General features: G+C 40.2%; 1 protein-coding gene across 10 annotated transcripts in view; it reads right to left on the minus strand.

Moving 5' to 3' along the window:
• Nucleotides 1–18,425, minus strand: part of RAD51B (RAD51 paralog B) — a 426,980-nt gene that overhangs the window by 198,656 nt on the left and 209,899 nt on the right. For all 10 annotated transcript variants that reach the window (XR_004357586.1, XM_032691028.1, XM_032691026.1 and 7 more), the window contains one exon: nt 1,718–1,836. Coding sequence is in view for 9 of the 10 variants with exons in the window: in XM_032691028.1 (XP_032546919.1) it covers nt 1,718–1,836 (119 nt within the window). In the remaining variant the exon portion in view is untranslated. The remainder of the gene's footprint in view (nt 1–1,717; nt 1,837–18,425) is intronic.

The following is an 18,425-nucleotide window of genomic DNA, read 5'->3' on the forward strand; positions in this document are numbered from 1 at the left end:
AAATTACTTTGCTTTTAATAACATATGCTAACACTTACTTTAAGGTTGCTTTTCTTCACTGTAGCTTTAGTTTCTCTGCCTAATTAAAAAAGAGTGAGCCCATGGCTTCACACTTAAGCAAGGTGCTGCACCTGATAAATCCAGTCAGGAAGAGAGGAAAACTCTGCTAAGCAAGTTATAATTTTAAAAACTTGAACACAACTTTTCATACCCTTGTGATCTATTACTTCTCAAACAAAATCAGGAAAAACTACATGTAATATCCGAATGTTCTTTAGGAAAACTGCTCTCTTTTTCCCCCACCAGAGGAATGTTCTTAATCCTTTTTAGCTGACTTTGTGCATCACGAAGTAGCACAGAGCCCAGTTCCTGCCCTTTACTCTCGGCCAGCTCCACCTCTCATGTAACTCCAAAGTGATCCAGGAAATTTGCGAACAGCTTTGTATTTTGCACAACCTAGTATTTTTGTAGAAAAGGAGAACTCATTACAGACCAGAATAAGAAGCAGAACAGAAAAGAACTTCTAAGAGCAGCAGCAGTAAGTACATTTCTATGCATGGTTTTTAGAAGTGAGTCCAGAAGATGCCTTTTCTACCTTCCTTTGACACACTTAACCTCCTCCCTCAGAGTCCAGAGGACTACCACTGTGCCCACTACTCATAGGAACAGGAGTGTTATCATTATAATTTTACCTCTAATAAATAAATTTCTAACAAAACAGGATGGCTTCCTCTTCTCTGGCTCTAAAGATGGGAACCAAAAAGTGAGAAACCTTGTGCTGTGGCAGTAAAGCCAGGAGGACCAATTTGAATGCACATGGGTAGTAACGTTACAGAAGTAAGATGGTACAAATATCACATAGCAATTTTTCTGACAGCTCTCTAACTGGCAGAAAATCAATAACATTAAGACTGAGGGTCACAGCCTTTGGAAAGAGTTACATCAACGCAAAAACCGAACAGACAAAGCCAAAATAGATTATAATCACAGATATCCCAAAGGACAGATGAAATCAGGGGTTATGGTCTTTTTAAAACACAAAAAAACCCTTATTCCCTCAATCATTCCCCAAATGTCTTGTCTCCTAGTTTTTCACAGTTTTCTAAATTAAGAGGTGAAGATTGCAGTCAGAATGCTACTATATTTCACTCAAAAGCATAAAGTTTCTTAGTGAAAAGGGTTCAACATTCTCCTATTTGCAGGCATACTTCTGGAAAATTGGTGCCATACTTACTGCTCAAAGCTAAGCTTGCTGGTGCAAGTAGCAAGCTTTTACTCACAAAGAGCAATCAGAGAAGATAGAGTGCTCCCTGTCCTAACAGTCACAGCTGAAACTGGGCACAAAGAGCAGCCAGCATGACAGCAAAAGAATCATGGCAGTAAAAGGTTTCTACTCCTGCCCCAAAATCCCTGTGCAGGTAAGCTCTTTAAGGATTACCTTTCATTTCCACAATGCACTAGTGGAATGCACTAAAAGCTCAAGGAACTTGTATGCCTGTGCCAACTGTGACTCAGATAAGCCCATCCTAACACAGGAGACACTGGTCATCCCTTAAAAGCAATAGACACTGACTGCCCCCCACCCCAAATAAGCAATTGGCTCTAGAGTACCAACTTCTCCAAGCACCTAGAATAACCACAGAGGCTGAAGGACACAGCCCATCTGACCGAGCACTGCTGGTGTGGCTTTATTTAAATTCTATTCATTGTTTCTCACCTGTCTTTTTGGTAAGTCATGATATTGTAGTATGAGCCTGGTGTTGACGCTGTGACTCCACGTGTTGCCAAGGGCTGCTGTCACACAACCAGAATCCCTCTTCCCACTTACAGAAGCCCCTGAAGACACAAATGAAAGAAACTGCATCAGGACTGTGCCACAAAGAAGAGTTCAGCATGGAAACTCTAATCAGTCATCTCAGATCATTCCCTAAGCTAGGTAATCACAAATGGTACTTAACAGATCGCACTCCTGCACTGATTTCCTACCTTTCTTGTTTATTTATAACACCACAGTGCGAGTTCTCCATCTCACTCTTTGATACCTAGACAAAGTGCCAAGAATTAAAGAGCTGTTGCAAAGTAGTACCTACCTTCTTGGAGAGACCAGTACATTTTCTAAATATCTGGAGGTGCACCATACATGGGGGACACTTGTCTTTTCCTCTTTAGATATTCTATCCCCAAGCAAACCAGCTTTCTATGAGCACAGAGGAGAGGGAAGCAGGCTAGCAGAGTTACAGGGTATGCTGACATAACAAAAAGGGAAGCTAAAGGAGCAGAATGTGCTGCCACAACACCCTGACATAAAAATCAGAATATTGATTCATGCCATCAGGCATCCTACACATTTTCTAAGATTTACAAAGAAGGGAGCCCCAAATGCACTTTGCTGCAATCAGCACTGACAACATAAAGAAGCATTTCCAATAATGCCACATGATGCAGCTTGCTGAAATGCCATTGCACCTGAGCTTTCTCATACCACAACCAGAGATCCATACATACACACATACACATATGCAGGCAGGTAGGATGCCTAAGACCTTCATCTTTACTTATCACAAGTTCTGTGTAAGATGAACAGATAGATGGGTGACTTGTTTGTACTTCAAATGATACTTCAAGAATAGTGCAAGTCAGGCAAACCCAAGAAATTCAGAAACAAAACCCTAGTTATGTGGGTATAAATGATCATGTGCAAGTTGAAAATTGAACTGTTTGAGGCAGACAGTCCATATGGCTAAAAAGCCAAGAGTGAGTAAGAGACAGTTAGATTTAAAGTCAGGTAACTTCCTGTCATCTATCGGGCAACAAACAAAATTGCTTTCCCAGGACAGTAGTGAAATCCTTGTCAACTAAACCAATGACAGTTAGACCAGATACTTTCTCTGCAATAAAGCAGCCTTATATTTCTGTCAAAATTATCAGCAATGCAACAGTTAATGTAGAAATCTAAATTATAAGTATTAGGTTTTGGAAGCAAAACTTACTGAGATGACAAAGTCATCTTGCAGCTTCTGGAAAACTGAGGTTTAAAACTCTTCATTACTTTTACATTTGCAAGGTTGTGGGGTTTGTTACTCACTCCCCACCTCTCCCCCAGCTGTTCAGACCAGAATCATAATTTCTTCATCCACTAAAGCTTTTATTTTGGAAAAACATCCAGTAAAGAATAAGACCAAAAGTGTTGACATGCAGTAATAATAATTATTTATATCACTGCTGGTAGCTTGCAAGCAATGAGAAGGACACTTTATTAGACTGCATTAGGCAGAGGAGAGCAGCAGGCTGGAGAGAGGGGCCTGGAATGATTGCAGTGCACTACAGGATTTAGCTGAAGACCTCAAACCTTCCCCCCTGCACCAAGTAATAAAAGGTTCAATTAATATTAACTGGATTTGGATTAGGTCTTTAAATTAAAGGTCTACAAAAGAAATGAGTGAAGCACCTGGTTCAAGACAATAGTTTGAAAAGAGACTGGACTCTGTACTTGCCTGAATTACTTCCCACATCACGGGAGCTCACTCCGATGTGCACAATACTTGCATCTCCAGAACATCTGTTCTAGTCTGAAAATAGGCTACAGTTGTGCCATCCAACAAGGATGGCTGCTTCTCTTTACTTAAAACAAATATCTTGATAAGCAGCAAACTTCCACCTGAATAACTCATCAGAGGAGCACCTAACTGGAAGTTTCAGTATTAAGGAATGCTATTCTGTTAATTAGTGTAACCCATCTTTACTGGGAAGGTGGATGTGCTAACAAGAATAATTACTCATCATCTACGTTTTGTATTTAATTTGCCAGCTGGAGGAGGAAACACAAGTGTTAAAGCAAGGGACTAGAAGGTCTGTATTTCATTCCCTTAAAATGACTCAAAGTGATTTACTTAATTAAGTTCATTAAGTTCTACAAATTTTTGGGTTTGTGCTAACACCACTCAAGTGAAATACTATTACTGCACAAACAGGATAATGGAGAATATAAGACCGTGGAGTAGCTTTAAAGTCTTGCAATCCTCTCGTGGAATAAGCTGCAGTCAACAAAGTACTTCTTTCCCACCTGTTAGAAATGGGTAGGAATTACTAAATTCAAGTGAGAGAACTAAGTGTGAGTTCTGGTGGGTGTGGAGGTGTTTTCCTCACAGCTGATGTAACTGCACCCCTGTAAGCCACCACTCCACACTATCAAGAAGCAATTCACCCACCCGTGCTTGCAGGCTCCTGACTACAAAGAGCCCAGACATTCCAGAAGTAGCTGGTGTTGGCATAAAACAGCCACAAAATTCATACCCAAACTTTCCTCAAATCACGTATCTCTGTTATTAGGTAACAGAAGGAGTAACATCTTGCTGTCGCAACCCTGAGCCAGGCATTTAAGCAGTTAAATGTCTGGAACCTGCTGCTATTACACTGTGGAGACATTACTCCATAGCGATTCCTAATTCCGCATTCCTTCCAGGCCTAAAGCCTGTCCCAAAATGAACAGATATGCTATATGTATAAGGCTTGTGGCAGACCAAGCTAATTGCTGTAATTTATTTTATTATATGGAAGAAAGTGTGCTGTACCATACTGTGTCAGCCCCTATCTAAAGAGGGTAAATCCTCTTCTGTGAAGTTATTAAAATTTATGACTTTGGTGCAAAGTAGTTAATAAACCCGGAGCAAATTTACAGCAGAGACTTTTTACAGGATGGAAAGAAATGCCTCGCTGGAGGTTTCCATTTTATAAGGGATCCTCCTGCGAACTGATGCATTAGGTGGATAGAGAGGCAAAACAAGAAGTGAAGTAAACCAAGGAGGAAGCAGTGCCAGCTTTGCTAAGAAGTTCAAGGGCAGTGACAACACATGCTGCATTCCTTCTTCTTGCTCTAAACACAAAAAGATAGTAAATGTCTCAGAGGAAGGAAAGAGGATATGTTAAGAAAACAGATTTATGTTGAAACATGGCCTTAAAAAAAACCTTGGACTTATCATTTCTGTTATTTCAACCACTACTTAGTCATTAATGAAGTGGACAAAGGAAGTAGATAAATAACACTGTTCAGAGAAAGTGATATTTTTCATCACACACTGCCTTGTGCTTCCAAACCATGATATTTTCGTATTTAGAAATGGGAGTATCGGACCAACATTGGCCCAAGCAGAAAACAGGCTCATAAGGCTTTGATCTCTGCTCAGAGGTCCCCAAACTCTCTAACCTGAAACACTTCACAGTGGCACGGAGCAACAGCTCTGAGCTGTGACACGAAGGCACTTATCCATGTTGTGGGGTGGATGCTTCCACAGAGCCTGCAATGTGCCAAGTGCAATCAGCTGACAGGCAGTAGTTACAGACTCTACAGTCTGCTTAAAGCATGGTTCTTACTCCAGTCACTGCTGGCATGATGGTTTCTGTTCAGGTCAGAGATGATACAGGGAGTACAGGGACCAGGGAGAGGAAGAAAAAAGGTCTGACATGCAGATGAGGGAAAGCTGGTAGATCTCAGCTTATGGATGCAGTATGTGGGAAAAGGGAGTAGGTGTCCAGAAGCACAGAGATGGGATCCTAGCACGGGGAGGTGAAGGTACGTGCTAGAAGGCTGTCAGAGGACCTCTGAACAACTCCCTGTTTTATGTATTCCAGTTCACCTCAAGGAAAATGGATGATTGCAATTCCTGTAAACACCCCCTTCTTCCTCACACAAAAAGAACTAGCATTAAATTGATCTTCAAAGGGCACATCAGCAGATAGGCCAAGGATTGCACGAGGTGTCTGTTCTACTGTCTCCTGGGATATTGAACTCTTTAGGGCACCAGCAGAGACCGTATCTGTTCTGGACTGCAAGCAGAGAGGAGGAACTGGCTGCTTCACTCTCACTGAACAGCTGTCACAAGTGAAAATAACGCTGCTTGTGGTCTGAATCAGATGCAAAGTAACTGCCTCTCCAGGGGAAAAGCAAAGAAGAAAGGGTGACTCTTCAATTGAGGCCTGCAGTGCTGCTTCCAAGCAGAAGAGGCTTGCACTGGCCTCCAGTGCCCAGAAAAGAGCTATCAGATAAACTGGGCAACATTTGGGTCTACTTATATACAAAGACTAGATTAATTTTGTTTGTTTCTCCCCATCAGTGCAATCAAAACAAACTTCCTTTAAGTAACTTCCTTGTCACTGAGATGAATGCCACATACAGCCATTTAAAAATCTTTTCTCATCAAATGCTAAAAATGGATCGATGCACTAAATGACAGAGAAATAACGAAATGGAGAAGCAACCAGTCCCCATATCTTTCAAATCTTAACATCAAACCACCTTGATAAAAGCCTGATCTATCAAAAAGAAGGAAAAACTCTCTGAAAGTACAAAGAAAATATTTATAAAGAATTCAGCTACTGAGCTCAACAAAAACAGCACACCATGCAATAAGAATGAAAGTACTTTCCCTCTTGCTCAGGGTGTGCAGCTTTCTGGTTGACTGGCCGAGCTCAAAGATCACTGCTTTTCACCTGCATTGCATTTAGTCTGTATTTTTGGTGCAGATCTCTAACAATAAGACCAGAAGAAAAAAAAGAAAAAAAAACCTTCAACCCCTAATGTATTTTTCCATCCTCACCTACTCAGAAAGTACAAGTACAAAAATATGCAATGGTGGAAAAACCCATCATACAGTAAAAAAACAACCCACAGAACAAACTCATCTGTGAAGTAACTAACCATAGCGCTCTTCAAACTCCCACGTGCTGGCTTCTGCCATTTTCAGCCCTTCTCCACAGCTTTTTTTCAGTCAAAAAGTGACTGATTCTCTTACCCTACAGTGGTGACCGTCTCACTCTCTGCAGTGGTCAACCAAGATAGATCCTAAAGCACAGCATTGACTTCATACATACTTATTAGGACATATGGCAGGAAAAACACTTGCTGCTGTAAGAAATCAAGCTTGGCCACAAAATGAGATGTGAAAATTCTAATTTTTAAAATGCTTATTCTCTTTCTTTTATTAAGAGAGGGCAATCTGGCAATTTTACTCCCAAAAACCTCCCAGTTCTAAATCTGTACAAACTACACACACACACACATACATACACACCCCACCCCAGATTATTCCATTTTACTTCAAATTTTAATTAAAATTAAGTAGAAATATTTTAGCTGGAAGTTGGAATCAATGTTTAGTAATCAATGATGTATATTTTTTTTAATAGCATAGTCATCAAAATATACTTAGCAAACAAAGCAGTGAAGTGTATACCCCCGCTAATCCCCAGTTAAAAAAGAAATCTGTTTCAATGGAAACTTTTTTGACCACCCCTAGTTTGTAGTTATGCTACTACCATGCCACTGAAATGCCTACTCGAGATTACACTAAACAGACTGTTCCGATTCAGTCGTCATCATCAAGAGACCAAAAATTACCGGTTGCAGACTCTAGCTGCAAAGTTCTGATGGACACAGCAGTGAATGTGACAGAAAGGGAACAAGCTCACTTCTCATTTTCGACAACATGGTTTATTTATCTCATATGCCTCAAATAGGTGAGTTTTCACACTGTTTTGTTTATCATTATTTTTATGTATATGTGTACACATTCTGGGTGATTTTTACAGGGTTAATCTGATTTAGATCAAGACTAAAGTCTTTTCCAGTTTTTCATTATTTTCACATTATTATGTCTTTTTTCCAGTCATTCATTATTTCTATTGTGACAACTCCTAGAGCTCTCATCTGCAATATGCAAACCACTAAACAAACAGAGAACAAAAAGACAGTTCCTGACTTACAGACCTTCTTTTCACGAGAACTGCAGATTACAAGTCTCTTAGCTGCTGATGATTATTCCCCACTTACAAGGAATCTTCTCTAAGGGATGAGAGAAAATACGCCAAAATATGTGACATGCCAGAAAAACTGTGTATAAATAAGGACTATCAGTATTCTCCATGAAACATCAGAAGCTTTTTCAAATAAGTAATATTAACCATTATTCTACCCCCAAAAAATCAGCTGGGACCTCTATCCAGCTCAAGATATAGGAAGGGTCCACCAGAGAACTGGATAGACACTGGTTTGCTTTTAATCCCACACCGGCATGCCTACTGTTACCGGTGTGTTTTGCACCAGAGGATCTCATTCCCTCATTGAACTCATTGGTGAGTTCATGTCAATTCTCTTCTGAGTTGAGAAAGAGAGCAACAGACAGAAAGAGAAACACACATATGCTAGTACTGAGACTCCTGTCTGCTCACCTAAAAAAGGAATTGGCATTAAGAAATGAAAAAATCCAGCTGGTCTGATTTCTTGCCAGAAAAGCTACCAGCCATGACCAAAATGATCAGGTCTCAGGAGATCTGTGGAGGTGGGAATACAGCTGGGTTTATAGAACCTGAAACAGGGCCCAAATCAGAGAACTGTGGAGTTGAGATCCTTGGGAACAGATACTTCCTTTTTACTGGTGAAAATCTTCTGCCTCTGTAGCCTGACACCACACCACACCACAAAGTGATGAGTTTCCAGCCCTCTATCATTGCTGCAGTGCTGTGCAAATGACCCAATATGTAGTGCTTTGGTGGAAGGGATGGTGAAGATCAAGTAGAAGACATCGGTTAAGTCAATTACTTTCTGTAACCAACGATAAATTCTTTACCCCTCAGCTCAACCTCCTTGCCTTTCTAATGGTGCTCTTTCAGAAATTCCCTCTTTTTCTAAAATCTAGATTTATACTAATTTACACAACTCTCTTTGTACCCAGAGTTCTCCTCCCACACCGCTCACCACTAAAACGTAAAGCAGCTTCTTCCTTCAAAATCTTCTATACAGTCACTTCTTCCTGTCTCTCCAAGACTAGAAAATAAAATCCCAAACCATTCAGGTAAGGGAAAAAAAAAAGTCCCAAACAACCCATGTATGGAATTCTGCCTGCATGCACATATAAAGGATGCATAGGTTGAAAAACAAAGTTTGCCCAATCATGGCATCTGGCAATGCTAGGGCCCTGTGATCCAGAAAATGCTTTTAATTATCACCTCACCAATCATGCTGCAAGCTATTGCTGTATCTTTTTAGGTTAAGTTCCCTCTGGGAATAAACAGATTGTGATATTTATCAGAAAGTATGTAGGAGGGATGGGGCAGAATGCTAGAATTACACGTGTGTAGGACCCTTAATGCTTGAATAAAGAAATAAGATTTAGAATTGCACTGTCAGAGCAACTGAAGCCTTGTATTCTGCAAGCCTTGGCCCTCTGATCTACGTAGCCATGGCATTATCATATCCGATTTTCCCAGGATGGTTAATCTCAGTTGCTAAACTTCATCAGTCTTTGCTAGCGTTTACCCACCATCTGGAATTGCCACTTCCGAAGTTTCCAGACTAGAACTGAATAAGCCAGCTGCCACACTCACCCCTTCTATACGACAGCCTAAAGCCTAGAAGCCTAAATGGCTGAATCCCAGAAAGGCAGAACAAAAGCTAATACAAGTTGGGGGGAGGAGAGGGAGATGCAGCTCTGAAACTGCAGTGATTTTCAGAGTGCAGTTCACAGCAACATGGTCATGTTAGGATGCTGTGGTCTGAGATGCAGACTGTATTCCCACAGTTTACATTTTTTTCCCATAAAATATGTTCTGGTAAAGAAACAGTGTCATGGTAACTTAGCTCTCATACCCGGAAAACTGATACAATGCAGACAAAAGCAGTGGTACTACAGGCAAGGTAGGAGTCAGTCTGCAAATGAACCTTAGAGTAAATCTTAGAGTCAGGGTGAGGAAGGATGATGGGGGTAGGAGGGAGAGAGGCCAGTTTCTGTTGCACAGTGAGTTCTCCATCAAAGCGACCAATAAAAGCACTGACTAGTACTAACTTACCCAGGGTGTTTCTGACATGGCTGCCCATCTCCCAAGGAGTAGGCTGATGATATGCCTACGTGGCAGATGGAAAAGGACAGTAGGTGTATGCAAGCCAGTTTTAAACAAGCACTAGTCTTCCTTGGTAAATATATTCTGTTAGGAAGACACAGAGAACATCGTACTACTACAGCTGGATCACTGCCAGCACCTGAGTTTGCTCAATTAACACTAGCACTGACATTCTGTGGTGGATTTTCTTAATATATTCAACATAAAATGCCTTAGAGAGTAACAATTTCTGATCACAGCCTAGTTATATGGATTTGAATTAATGAATTAAGTTACATGCCCTTTTCACTCCTGAGCACAGGAGTATTTCAATAGTGGTCCTCCTTCAGAATAATTTTCAAATTCAGTGACTTCTTGATACAGAGGGTGGAAACATGCAATAATTAAGACTCCAGGGTGGGGCTGTCAACCATAAGGACTGTGTTTAAAAATCAGTGTTAAATAGTACTTCAAGTTGAGATTGTTATTCAAACCAAGCAAACTGCTTTACTTTGCATGATAAACATCGTAATTTCTTTGAAAATTTAGCTTTCAGTGTTCTTAACACTGGTACCATAGATTACAGTTGCAACAATTCCCTCTAGGTACAAATAAAAACAACAATTTTAGAGCTATAAAGCTTGGATCATGAGCCAGTTATCAAAACTGAAATTCCAGAAGGAAACAATCCTCTTTCAGCCTGCAACATGGAAACAGAGTTCAGCCAAACATTTGAGGGCCAGAGATGATTGTTTGCAAATTACAGCTGTTCACATCTGGAGTTCAGATTTGGCCAAATTGTTAATACTATCCATCACAAAAGCTGAAATGGAAAAATGTTGTGGTTGTATGACTACGAACATAAAAGTTAGGAAATACTAAACGTAAAAAATGCTGTGTACAATTTCAACTCTGCCTATCAAACACAGAACTATGGACTCAATTATTTCTCATAATGAATCTCATCAGGGTTGACTGTGGCATTTCCAAACTGGTATTTAACCACAAGTCTGTATTTGCCAAAATAGGTCTCACTGGGTGTATCTAGGTCTCAGCTTAGAGAAGTCCGTGACACAAGCTGAAGGATGCAACCTCTTCTCTAACAAAGTGTCTTTTGGACTGGCTTAGCAAACCCTACACACAGACCTAGCAGATGCATCTGAGTACTCAGAGTACCTTCACAATCACAACTTGGAGTAGCTTCCGAACATACATTAATTGGACATGTTCATATTTTTTCTACACCCATGTATAGAAAATGTGTTCCCTCTCACTTATGATGTATGACAAAACATTTTAGTACATGCAGACACCACAGGGCTCACTGTTCAGAACTGACTCATTACAAAGCTGAAAATGCACATATATTTATGTAATTAGGCACATACACACAGAGGCAGTATATAATATAGAGGATATTAAAATGACTGAGGATTACTGGGGTCTGGCTTCACTCCATGACTGACAGAGACTTTCCAGGAGGTTCTCAGCAAATCAGTCCCCCATTTCATGATACAGTCACCCATCCTGGCGTGGAGAAGGTATACGTTTTTTTCGTCATCTCATTCTCAAAAAGGAATGATTCACTTTATCTGAACTAAGCAAATAAATTCAATTTTGGAAAACAACCAAGACTGGAAAACTTTATCCTGATAAGCTTTTCTGACTGAAGACAGAGGGTTAGAAGGGAAACAGTTATACAGTCTTAACTATAGGAGGTTCCTTCCGTTCCTGTTATAATGCAAAATATTCCAAGATGTGCCAAGTTTTCACTGTAGTCTGCATCAGGCAGTGACAGGACATCGAAGTGCTCTGTGGAGAGTAATGCATAAATCTAAAATGATCTTTTGACTGCAGGGACTATATTTTTTAAAGTCAGTGAAAAATAAAAAAATTGCAAAATACCACTTTTAGTCCTTGGACTAAAAAATGGTTGAATGCTGTAGAAGCCAGTGAGGGCCAGAAACTTTTTTTCCCTTTTTCCCAGATCTGGGGGGGCAGGGGGAGGGTAAGGGGAAAGGGAGAGAGCAAAGAGTGGTTGGTTTCAAATAGCAACATTGTCCAAAAGGGTGAAAGGGAACAGATGGCCATGGAGAATGAAGCCTCAAAGCCCTAAAGAAAAGGGCTACTTTGACAGATCTTGCTGTTTCCTATTCAAGCATGCACACACTGGCATGGAGAGTTAAGATGATACAAGGAACAACCTCTGTTCCCAGCAACTGACTATGGGCAACTGGCCTCTGAAGCTCTCTGAGAAAAACAACATGAGACAGACAGACAAACAGATATGGCAGCAAGCCCAGATCTCAGCCACCAGGAAAGGGGAAAAAAAACCCCAAAAACAAAAACAAAAAAAACCCCCAAATCCCAAACATCAGAAAGGCTAGAAACAGCTGCCTTTTCCTGGCTCCAGTGCAGAGCATTAGAGCCTGTCCAGCCTTTCTCATCTTCCTTTTCAGTGAAACCTCTTGAAGGGGTCACCCTCAAGCTGTTGGTCTTTGCCCTCCGGGGAGGTGAAAAAGAGGACAGATCAGAGCTTGTCTGGCTCAATGAAAACTGCTTCCTTTAATCACAAAGATCTCCCTCCAGCAAAAGAAGAACTTTAAATGTAAAAATGCATAATTAATGCTCGATTTTTGCATGCAAAAAGGTTGAGAAATTTAAAGTTGTGGCTCCCACAGTACATGTAATTTGTTTGCATAGTATACAGTAGTGAGCCATTATATCCAAGGGCAGGGAGAATTGTACTCCTTGCTGTGGGAAACACTGCTAATGTGTGTCCTGACTTTTTCTGTCATTGTTACCAAGAAAGTGCATCAAGAGCTGTTTCATTCACCAACTGTGGATATGTGCTATCAGGTAGAGATGTTGGTTTTGACGGACAGCTTCACATTCATACTCAAAATTTAGAGAGAGACCTGAGCCATTAAGCATAACCAGACTTCACTCTTTCCAAAGTCCATAGAATGAGGGATGAATCTCAGTTTTTGAATTTCTTTCTGATTTACGTATCACTTTCATGTTTAAGGCAGAGCCTGATGTACTGACTGTTTCCCAGCTGAAGCTTGCCTATGGGCAGAAGCACTGAGCAATACCTTCCCTTTGCACTGTAGGCTGAACCAGAGTAATGGTAGTTTCATGCAACAGTTGCAGTGAGGAAAAGAGGGGACAAATGGTATAAACATTAACTATCTTCACAATTGTTCCCTGAGGTGGGGAACAATTATTGAGTTATCATCTCAATTTTAATACCCTCCTTTTAAAAAATCATTGAAGGAAAAAAGATAATAAGGAACAGTGGGTGCTCACATGCCAGAACTCCAAATGAAGAAATGCAAATGCTTCATACTGATCCTATCTGCGCCTTTGTTCCCTCATCTGTGAAATAGCATTTGCTAACTTGAGTCAATAAGTAGTAAAAATGGAGAAAAATAGACACCAGGAACAAACGACCTTAGCCTCTAAAGCAATCCAAAATTATCAAAACCATAGTTTTCTACAATATGTAAATAGTTTGTGGTTTTTTGTTGTTTTCAAAAAGAATAGCCATTGTAGTAATTACTAGTTGTAATTGTTAATTAATAACTAAATAGACAGGCTCTGACTAGTAGAAGTAGTCAAACAATAAATAGAATACCTTATTTTAGGCTAAATCAGATAAATTCTGCTTCTTTGCTTCTTAACCATGAGCTTCCTGAGGCTGAGTAACTGCTTCAGGCTATACTTATTAAGGGAATCTCAAATGTGGATTATTCGCTAAGTATTAATAAGCACTGGACTTGTGGATTCAACTTCCTTCCTGATGTTTCCTTGAGTAAAGTCAGCTTAGTACCCCATAATTTTCATTCTGTTTTACTTTTAGCATACAAGTCCTTCTGTTCACTGCAAGTGTAACAAACAGTGCTCACAAACCGATTCTGTCTTTCACATTGCAGGACAGGTGGTCCCTCAGCATATTCCCACACATTCCAAATATTTTAAGTGTTCCACATCTGTTGTCTAAAACATTTTTAGTTCCCTGCAAGAACAGTAGGAGATGAAAACAAGAAGTTATATATAACATAGCAACTGACCTTTTATGCCACACGAGCTCTCTGTCATTTCAACAAGATTATAAATTTCAAAAGAGAGCCAATCTTAATTCGTTATACTATACCACTATCAAAAATTCTTGCCGAGAAAACAACTTGAGAATTAACTTATGACAGCTGTAATAGCCAAGAGAACAAAACTGAGTCTAGATGCAGCTTTTTTTTTTTCCCCAAGTACCTGTTGATCTACAGGAAATTTTTAAAAATTAAAGAATTAAGGTGATTTACACATTTTCTGACCCTTCAAACCTCTTCTATCTGCTTTGAAAAAAATCAGCACATATCCCATATGTGTATAAGCAGTCTTGGTGGGATTTTTATAAGTGCTTTGTGTTGGCCTACAGCAGGTATGGAAACACGACACACTTTTATTTCCCCTCCCCCTGTAAGAATAAACCTAATCAATGTACTTTAAAAACATATGACTCCAAGTAATTTTTCTTACTGATGAAACAGAGCCACTGGTCAAGATTTGAGGCCAGGAAATTACAAGCACTAATCGCATCTCAACTACTAAGCTGCCTCTTAGGAGGCAGGAAATAACTGCCTGGGCTGTAATTGAGAGAAGTGGTGAGGGTTAGCATTTCTACTGTCACTCGAAGTGTTGCAAGATGGCAGCAGCTACCAGCAGTTGGGAATCTGGTTTGTGTCGCAGCACAGAAGCTGGCACATCTCACTTTACCAGCACTGCAGCTCCACCGGGCATTGGCTTGTTACGGACTGTAACAGGAGACTGTCCCCCTGCTGCATGACCAATGTCATTTCCAACAACATAAGGGCATTCCTTCAAGTACTTTGTCAGCAGGACAATACACTTCAGCTAGGAAAGCTGATGCCTCATCATATGAGATACTAGCAGTACAAACACGATCTCCAAAGCTATGCGATATAAACAAATATACAGTCTTTTTTTGTTCTGCTTATTTTTTAAATTAAAAAGAAACCTAGTCTGAGCTTCAACGAAGTGTTATAGGGGATCCCTGTGTGACAGACCATGGAAAAGGATGCCACTCTGTGACCATGTTCCAATAAAGTATGACTAGAACATGCAGCAAATGTCTTAATATTTCCCATGGAGCCAAGACCGAAATGTAAGCATTTAAGCAAACTTGCCCAAATTAATTTTGGAAGACAGGCTGCCTTTGACCAGCCTTAAACCAAAGCTGCCTGCAGGGCACAGTATCTCAACTGTATAATGGCAACATGATGCTGCATATGAATGAGGATGCAGACACCTTCACTGAAAACACAACTGCATATACAGTAAGTGGAACAGATCCATGAAGAAGAAGATTTTATGGGGTTTTTAACAGCACAAAACTCAGATCCACTCATCATAAACTCCAGGAGGCCTTTGACATCCTGGTACCACAGTGAGAAGTGGAAAGACGAGAGAGAGGAAAGATGGACAACCACACTGAGGTGCATCACTGGGTACCACAGCTGAAGATGGAGAGATGAGAACTGTGGAAGTTCTACTTAACTTTTAAATCCTACTTTTCAAGAAACAATTCTGAAGCAGAGATGTTAGCAAGCTTAACTCTGCAAAACAAGAAGCTGCCGAAGGTTGAGAGATAACCAAGTTAAAGATTACTTTCAATTACATACAAAGATTTATTTTTCATTTTTGTGGAAAGAAATTCACTAGCCAAGAGGATTTCAGAAGTAAATTCAGCATGTCCAAAGGAACTAATTCAGTGGATTTCAGTGAAAAGCGTGATAACAAGGTCTTGTACTTGTCAATACACTTTCTAAACTTTTAAACTCTACTGAATTCTTCTAAAGGAAAAACAAAAAAAGGTAAAGGTTAATATATTTTTACTAGCATTATAGAAGAGAAAATATCCTTCTTTGGTGATCCCTTTAGACTGTGCTTCAGACAGTCTAATGAATAGTTGGGCAGAAAGCACTTGTATGCAATTACATAATTACTGTAAACACAGGATATTCTCTCATGAACAGTGTGGTGCTTCACAGGTAAGCTTGAGCTGACTTCAGAGCAAGTGGAATTCACCTAGCACCAATAAATCATTGATACCCGAGAGATCAGCTGGCTTCCCTCACAAAGATTTGGATGGTACTTTCTCATTCAATGAGTTGCATCTTCACTTCCATGGCAAACTCTGCTGAAAGGCCCAGTGGTGCAGAGAGCAGCAGTGGTTATTCAGCAAAGGACAGTTTTTCCTCAGAAAACTACATTTCATCCTGTTTCTTTGCACAATGCTGCCACGCTGTTGTTATTTTGTAAGAGACAAAAGAAAATACTTCAAAGTCACTGAAGTCACTGATCCCATAGTAACACCAAGAGTATTAAACTGGAATCTGGACAGTGAGGGGAGATGGAGCAGGAACAGGGTAGGGTTTGTCTCTCAGATTTGCTCTGCAGACCTGACAATCTTCAGAACTTGCCATAGAGATTGTATGAGAAAATATTCAAACTGTACAAATACAGTTCAAAGAGTCATACACTGTCATTACTCAACCACACCTTTTCTAAAACTTCAATTTCTGGAATCAAGTGCTCCAATAGAATTGAATCCTGGAGTTGAAATGCCACTTCCACAAACATAATGCTTTACTTGTCCAATTCTTTGCAGACTGAGAAGGACTTTGCTAGATTAATTCCACAACACAAGCTCAGATGTTCACACAATTCTGAAGTGGAGGCACTGACCACATGTTTATCTACAGCATTTCTGTCTTAACTTTACCAAGCAGTATTTCTGCTTTCCTTTGTGCCTTCCAAAGGTTAGGAATGCATTTAGATTTCACTGCTGCTTGGCCTCCAAGAGCAGGCTCCACATATATTACTTTCACCATGTCTACTGAGTTCAGTGCCACAAGATATTGCAATACTTGTCTTGGCCACTTTCTGCCCAGCCAGCAGCAACTCAGTGCAGCTGGGTGTCAGGTCACTGGATGCACACAGTCCTGCAGTACTCCTACCCAGCAGCTGAGCCTACTGACAGCTTCCTCACGCGGTGCACTGGCTTTTCAGGGAACACTGAAGTTCATTGACCTCATTTTCAAGCACGCCTAAATCCATAACCCAGCGTGTTTAAAACAGCTTCTGAGGTCCAGAATGCAGACACTGGTCAACAGCCCCTCTCCAGAAGTAAACTATATAATTATACACTAAAGTTCATCTCTGCAAATTTATCCTTCTTGACTTTGTGTCTGTAGAATTAAGTCCTGGGCTTTAGATTTTCAACACCTAGGCCAAGAACATTGTTTTGGACAGAAGTACTTTTTAACGTAGATAGTGTGTTTACTTGACCATAAGTAGACTCCACATTGTACAGTTGGTTTTTGGGGAGGTGTTTTGGTGTGAGTTTTTTTTTGTAGGAAAAGGAAAAAAAAGAGTGAGTTGCAAAAAACAAACAATACTCAACACACAACTGGATGTTGGTCTAGTCACACAAAATCTTGAAAAACTACAACTTGCATTGAAAAGCAGCTGTGTTCACATAAAGGAAAGATGGTAAAAATGATTTGCAGCAAGTGCTATGTCACATCATGCTAACCTAGGAATAAATAGTACTATTTGATATATGAAAATAGCACCATACGCTTCATGAGAAAAATAATACACTGGTTTACTTTCACCAAGGCAATGGCTACTTGGCTGATGACTATGCCAGTAGCACCCTGCAAGGACTGTTCCATAAGTTGTGACACATCTCTATCCTTTCTATACTACTGTTGCATTGAACTTCTGAAGATTCAACAATAGAACTTGGGGGGTGACTTGCTAAGCTGCCCATCCAGTGATCTGAAGCACATGGCTGTTTTTCAGCATAACCTAATTGCCAGAAAGTAAAGCAAGTTTAGTCATTGACCAATGATGTCATTACAGGCATTTCTATTTCATATATACCTTTAACCCACCCACTCCAAAAAACAGCACTGTGACTTTGCTGTCTTGGAATCAGTGAAGTCAACTGACTTATGCTTGTGTAACGCAACACCATGGGCAAGTTCATTCTGTGTGATGTGCCAAAAGAGAAATATAATGGGAATACCATCTATCCCACAAAGCAAAAACAAGTAACTGCTGCTTTTCCATCTCTTCTGGAGCTGCCTATCCTACATGAGGCATAAACTTTAGGATTTGATTATGTTACACTTTGAAACAATTCAAATTTCTCCACACTTGGGCTAGGAGTTTGTAAAACAAATAACATGAGTGCTGTGATGGAGTACAGTCTCTGGGGAATCCCACACATGTTTCTCAAGCAGAACTTGTGCTATGGTTTTGAGCCCCTGACTTTGAAAAGCAAATGAACAAGAACAGTAATTACAGTTCACCCTTTTATGAAGAGTTATGGAAAACTGCAGCCTTCTGCAAGTGAACTATCACTAGGTTTTCTTTTCCTTCCAGATTTGTTTTCTTGCTGCTTTCTATTTTATAGATGCTGGATGAATACTGGTTAGTGACAGCTTAGGTAGCGTGGTTTGGTACCA

This window comes from Chiroxiphia lanceolata, chromosome 6, assembly GCF_009829145.1.
Source record: "Chiroxiphia lanceolata isolate bChiLan1 chromosome 6, bChiLan1.pri, whole genome shotgun sequence".
NCBI classification, from domain to species: Eukaryota; Metazoa; Chordata; class Aves; order Passeriformes; family Pipridae; genus Chiroxiphia; species Chiroxiphia lanceolata.